Source organism: Orbicella faveolata, unplaced genomic scaffold (assembly GCF_042242905.1).
Source record: "Orbicella faveolata isolate gen_17 unplaced genomic scaffold, um_ofav_v1 contig_13, whole genome shotgun sequence".
In the NCBI taxonomy this organism is placed as follows: Eukaryota; Metazoa; Cnidaria; class Anthozoa; order Scleractinia; family Merulinidae; genus Orbicella; species Orbicella faveolata.
In genome coordinates, this window is record NW_028301540.1 from 4,418,224 (window position 1) to 4,425,072 (window position 6,849).

The 6,849-nt window shown below is 45.7% G+C and overlaps 1 protein-coding gene across 1 annotated transcript; it reads left to right on the top strand.

The window, feature by feature from the left end:
• The first annotated feature begins 662 nt into the window (after positions 1–662).
• LOC149114685 (uncharacterized) lies at positions 663–5,729 on the top strand. The gene has a single exon (XM_089283937.1). It carries the CDS (start codon positions 663–665, stop codon positions 5,727–5,729), a length of 5,067 nt encoding a protein of 1,688 aa, XP_089140063.1.
• Positions 5,730–6,849: the final 1,120 nt, after the last annotated feature.

A 6,849-nucleotide genomic window follows, 5' to 3' on the forward strand; every position in this document is an offset into this window, starting at 1 on the left:
GGGCCCACTATGACTACGTCGCGACTTTGTCGGCTGGAGATCTGGAGGAATTGGAATGTCAAGCTCGTTACTTTAAGGAACATTTTCATCGGAAAATGGAGACGGTTGCGAGAATCCAAAGATGGATTGAAAACGCTAGAGAAATCACCGCACCTACCGCCGCGGAAGCGCTTCAAGAAAATGAAGATTCTGTAAGTACCGCAAGTTCTCTGCTATCTTCACATTTGTCTGTCAGACAGGTAAATGCCAAGCAGGCGTTAGCGCAGTTAAAATTGTACCAGCTGAAGAAAAAGCAAGCATTATTACGTCAGGAAGAAGAAACGAAACTAGAGTTGGAGATTGTGGATGCGCAGTATGAAATTCAAAGGACTGATCTTCAACTAAAGTTGCTTCAGGATGAGGAGCCAGCCGCTTTAGCTAATTTACGGGACGTTTTTGAAGATGTGAAGCCGTTTAGTGAACGAGTTAATGTTAGAGCAGCAAATGTCCCCGAGCAGGAACATTCTGATCCTCGAGTCGAACGGAAAATTGGTGCTCGAAACGCTCAGTTGCGGCTGAATCCTAATGCACAGGAGTTTACGAGTTGGTCAGTAGGTCCCACTGTACCCGTTGCGCATCCAGGAGCAACTAATCCTACCTTGCCTGGAGGAATTGTGGATAAGATGGCATTAACCATAAAGCAGGGATTTGCATTCCCGAAAAAGGAATTGACTGTGTTCGATGGTGATCCTATCGAGTACTGGAACTTTATCAAATCGTTTGAAAACAGCATCGTGAGCAATGAAGCCAGCGAAAGTGAAAAACTCATGTATCTCCTTCAGTATACATCTGGAGTGGCAAAGGACACGATCAAGTGTTGTTTAGTCATGGATTCATCCCTGGGATACCGAAAGGCGAGAGAGCTGCTGGAAGAACGATTTGGACACCCCTTCACAATTGCCTCGAAATACGTAACCAAGCTAACAGAAGGACCACCGCTTAAACCATGGGATCGCGCAGGACTATTTGCTTTTGCGGACAGATTGAAAGACTGTGAACACACTTTGGAATCCATTGGATATCTGGAGGAGATTAACAGCGCCGACAACTTAAGAAGAATTGTCCAGAGACTGCCGTTCCATCTCCGTACTAAGTTTGTGGAACTAGCGGACCAAATTCAGCAAGCTGGTCAGAGAACGAATATCAGCCATATCGCCGACTTTGTCAAAGTCAAGGCAAGAGCTGCCAATAACCCAGTGTTTGGTTGCGTGGTAGACGTTGCGCGTGACAGATCAGAGAATCAGAGGCGAAAACCAAAGGGTGGTGCATCATCTGAAGAACGTTTAAGCACATTCAATACACGAGAGACTAAGCCTGGTGTCGGGCAGAGTTTGTCTTCCAATAAATTCACTCCAACCCTGAGGTGCCCATCGTGCAACGGAAATCATTCCTTGGCGAAATGCAGTAGTTTCAAAGACAAGAACTTCGACGAACGTCTACAAGTGATGAGGAAAGCTCAGCTATGCTTTAATTGCTTCAAGTATGGTCACATCAGTGTAGGATGTCTAGCGAAAAGTGCATGTGAAATCCAAGGATGCAGGAGAAGACATCATACTTTGCTTCACCCACCGTCTCCACAACAGACGGTCGAAGGTCGAGACAGAGTGGCCGATCAAGGAATTCAGGTTAACAGCAGTACTCCATTACAAAGTGGACAGGCCAACAGTACCTCAGCTGGAGGAGGAAAGGTGTGCCTGAGAATAGTTCCTGTAAAAGTACGATGTCACGGTGACGCAAGCAAGATCGTGGAAACCTACGCCCTTCTAGACAGTGGCTCAGACATCTCCTTGTGTGACAAGAGCTTGGCCGCGGAGCTCGGTGTGCAGGGACGCCAAAAAACGTTTTACTTGACGACCCAAGAGAGAGAAGACAGCCCAAGAATTGGCTATGAATTCAGCCTAACTGTGGAGCCACTGGATGGAACTGACAAAGTAGACGTTACAAGACTATGGACAGTTGATAAACTGAATGCTTCTAGCCGCAGTATTCCATCAGTGCAAGATGCAAGACAGTGGGCTCACCTGCGGGACATCAAGCTACCAAGTATTAGTGAGAAAGAAGTCCGATTGATCATAGGCACCAACGTTCCTGATGCATTCTGGGTGTTAGAAGAAAGACGCGGTAACAGAGGAGAGCCATACGCCATACGTACACCTCTTGGCTGGACACTCATGGGCCCAATGGAAAGGAGCGTCGGCGAAGATTGTCATCTGAATGTTAACCTCGTTCGTTCAGCGGAGGCCTTGAGAGAAGATGATGATTGTCTCATGCACCAGCTTGAAAGGTTCTGGGCAGCGGAGAACTCTGGAGTGATCCCTGAATCCAAGGTTAGCATGTCAGTGGAGGACAAGGAAGCCCTTGCAACCATGGAACAATCTGTGAAACTTGAAGATGGTCATTATCAAATTGCGCTCCCTTGGAGACAGTACCCGCCATTCCTGCCTTACAACCGTTTCATGGCTGAACGCAGACTGCAAACACTCAAGAACAGGCTCCTACAAGATAGCGAGCTCCTTGAAAATTACAAGGCCACCATGGAACAATATCTTTCCAAGGGTCATGCAAGAAGAGTGCCACTTAACGAAATCAACGTACAAGACAGGCCGCTGTGGTACCTTCCCCATCACCCGGTGCTAAACAAACCTGGAAAGACACGAGTGGTTTTTGATTGTGCCGCAAAACACAAGGGAACGTCTCTGAATGATCAGCTCCTTACCGGTCCAGATTTGACCAATTCTATCGTTGGTGTGCTGATGAGATTTCGTGAAGAACAGGTTGCATTGTCTGCTGATATCGAGTGTATGTTCCATCAGATCCGAGTAGCACCAGATGACCGTGATGCATTCAGATTCCTCTGGTGGCCGGATGGAGACTTGACCCAACAACCAATTGACCATCGTATGGAGGTCCATTTGTTTGGCGCGACATCGTCTCCGAGTTGTTCCAGCTTTGCGCTAAGAAGGACAGCAGAAGACAACAAAGATGAATTTTCAGAGGATGTTGTCAGGACTGTCAAAAGGAACTTTTATGTCGATGACTGTCTTAAATCGGTTAAATCAGTTGAAAATGCTGTCGAAGTTGTGGACCAGCTCCGAGAAATCCTCTCCAAAGGCGGTTTTCGGCTCACCAAGTGGTCATGCAACAGATCCGAAGTTCTGGATACAATCCCGCAAGTCGAAAAGGCTCCATCAGTGGTGGACCTGGACCTAGACAAGGATAAGCTACCAATGCAACGTACGTTGGGACTCCACTGGGATATGGAGAGTGACAAGTTCATGTTCAAGGTTGCTCTTAAAGACAGACCAAACACCCGCCGTGGTATACTATCCTTGACCAGTTCTGTTTATGATCCACTTTGGTTCGTTGCGCCAGTCGTCCTCCCAGCTAAGAAATTGTTACAAGATCTCTGCAGAGAGAAACGCGGATGGGACGATCCAATCAGCGACGGCGATGGTGAAAGGTGGGAGAAATGGAAGAGTCAGTTGGCCAATCTTTCCATGATAACAGTAAAGAGATGCGTTAGACCTGCCTGTTTTGGAGACTTGAAAACTGCCGAGTTGCACAACTTCGCAGACGCTTCACAAGTTGCATATGGAGCAGTCTCGTATATCAGATTGGTGGATGTCGAAGAAAGGATCCATTGCGCATTTCTAATTGGAAAGTCTCGTCTTGCTTCTCTGAGACCAATGACTGTGCCAAGATTGGAACTGTCAGCTGCAGTGTTAGCCGTTCAGTTAGACCAGACCGTAAGAGAAGAGCTGGACATTCCGATTAGCCAATCGACATTTTGGTCAGACTCCACCTGTGTGTTGCAGTACATCAGAAATCAGTCAAAGCGTTTCCATACACTTGTTGCAAACCGGCTGTCAGTTATACATGAGAATTCAGCACCCCATCAGTGGAGGCATGTCAGTTCTGAACACAACCCAGCGGATGAAGTTTCCAGAGGTCTTACAGTGGACGAAATGAGTGCAAGTAGCAAGTGGCTGAGCGGTCCCGAGTTTTTGAAGAGGAGGGAAGAGTTTTGGCCTTGTGATCCTACAATTCGCCAACCAGAACTATCAGATGACGATCCAGAGATCAAACGTGAAACTCAGCTCTACAACCAGTCGTCGACTCGTCATCAAGGCGAAGAAGTTTTTTCCAAGTTGATAGAGCGCTACTCATCTTGGGACAGATTAAGAGGAGCTGTGGCCTGGCTATTGAGATTCAAAACGTGGTTCATTGAAAGATACCGTGGTGGTTCCACTAACTTCAGATCTCAGTGCTGTTTAGAAAGGGGACCTGTCCTGTCCGTGGAAGAAGTTCAGTTTGCAGAAAGGGAAGTTATCAAGCATGTACAAAGGCTGTCATTTCCAGACGTCATTAGAACCATGCAAGGAATCAGTTCATCGAAGCCTTCGCGCCAAGTAACTTCCGAGTTAAAGAACCAAAAGATGCCAGCCTACATGCGCAAACTGCATCCATTATTGGACGACGTCGGAATCCTAAGAGTTGGAGGGCGACTGGAAAATGCCTTAATCACGTATGAGGCTAAACATCCAATTATTCTTCCCTATCGTCACCACGCTACGGATTTGATCATCTCTCAACATCACCAGAAAACTGGCCATCTTGGGCAAGAGTACGTACTGTCCAGTTTGCATCAATTCTATTGGATAATCAAGGGACGTTCAGCTGTGCGGAGAGTGATCAGTAGCTGTTTCCAGTGTAAAAAACTTGGTGCAGTACGTGGAGAGCAGTTGATGGCCGACCTACCGAAGAAAAGACTGACGTCAGGAGATCCGCCATTCACCTACGTAAGCGTGGACTACTTTGGACCCTTTTATGTACGTCAAGGTCGCTCGAATGTGAAACGCTATGGATGCCTATTTACTTGCTTGGTTATCAGGGCCGTTCATATAGAAGTCGTAAACTCACTTGATACTGATTCCTTCTTAAATGCATTGCGAAGATTCATCAATTTACGAGGATGTCCAACTACCGTTTATAGTGACAACGGGACAAACTTCCAAGCTGGAGATAGGGAGTTACGCGAGTTGTTGAGCGACTGGAATCAAGAATCAATCCACAAGTTTCTTCATCAGAGGAATATTACATGGAAATTTAATCCACCTGCAGCCTCGCACATGGGTGGTGCCTGGGAGCGCACTATCAGATCCGTCCGCAAGATCCTGAGAGCCTTGCTAGGGCAACAACTTGTCTCTGACGAAATGCTCCGAACATTGGTGAGTGAAGTTGAAGGGATCTTAAATGGCAGACCGTTGACTCCAGTCAGTAGCGACCCAAAGGACCTGGACCCCCTAACACCAAACCATTTGTTGTCGTTAAGAGCCAACCCAAATTTGCCACCTGGAGTCTTCAGCAAAGAAGAAATGTACAGCAAGCGACGTTGGCGTCAAGTCCAGTACATGGCCGATATATTCTGGAGGCGCTGGTTGAAGGAGTACTTGCCGACCCTTCAAGAGAGAGCGAAGTGGACCAGACCTCGCCGTTGCTTAGCGACCGGAGATCTAGTTGTGATTGCAGACGACAACGTCCATCGAAGAAAATGGCCATTAGGCAGAGTAACTGAGGTTTTCATGGGAAAAGATGGAAATGTCCGATCAGCCAAGGTGAAAACTGCCACCACAATTCTTACAAGGCCAATAACCAAACTGTGCTTCTTAGAAGGAGAGAAGAAAGCTTAAATTGAAGAAACTGAATTCACCAGAAAATCCAGTGTGAAGAATGATCAAGAGGACTTACTCTCGTGTCTGAGTATAGTTACACTATAGTAATGAACTGTAGACTTTACTAGTCCATTAGGGGGGCTATGTAGCCACGAGAGTTAAATTTTTCCGTTTTTTGGTCGCCTTTTCTATTTTGTTTTGTCTTTGCTGTTAAAGGTAAATTTTTTGCGTGCCTTTTTTGTGCAGTTTTAAATGCAAATTAGTTTTTTCACGTCGTGTTATGTAATCGTCTATTGTTTATTACGTAACCTGGTTAAGTTTATTCTTTTAGTTCAAAATTCCGTTTAAAAGCGTTGTAGTTTTTTAGTTGTATCCAGTCGTTGTCAGTTCCGGAGTGCCGTACAGATCTTGTAAGTAATCTCGTTTTTCCTTTCTATTTTTTGTTGTTTTTCGTATTGTTGTATTTTAAGTTTATTTAAGTTTAAGTTCGTATTTATTAATTTCTGTATTTGTTATTTTGGTTTTAAGTGAATCGTTAGAATTAAAGACGAATTCGAGACGTACAGGAGTGTTATATACAATGATCATCGCAGTTAATTTTCCAATTTAAGCAATTGGAAAGACGAAGCCTGAAAAAATCAGGGCTTCAACGGGATTCGAACCCGTGACCTCCGCGATACCGGTACGATGCTCTACCAACTGAGCTATGAAGCCACACATTGGGAGCGAGGTCAATTAATTGAGTTCATATCCCGTTGAAGCCCTGATTTTTTCAGGCTTCGTCTTTCCAATTGCTTAAATTGGAAAATTAACTGCGATGATCATTCTTCACTTTCATCTACAACCGCAGTTCATATATGAATTATTTCATATAAACTTCACATCAATTTGGAAGATAATTAGTTGTTCTTACGGGGTAGTTTTAATTGGTAACTTGGTTGGGGTCACTGATTTCCTAAGAAATCTGCGATTAGGTTCAAAACCCTCGGTAGGGTTGTACACATTTCTCGTCCCTCATCGTGCCACGCAGGACACCCAAGGCCATTCGGAACAACCCTCCATCCATCTCGGTCTCTCGCAGACGCTGTTGTGGCCCCCCATGATTGCCATCCCATCTCCTTCAGCTCCCTCTCTCTCT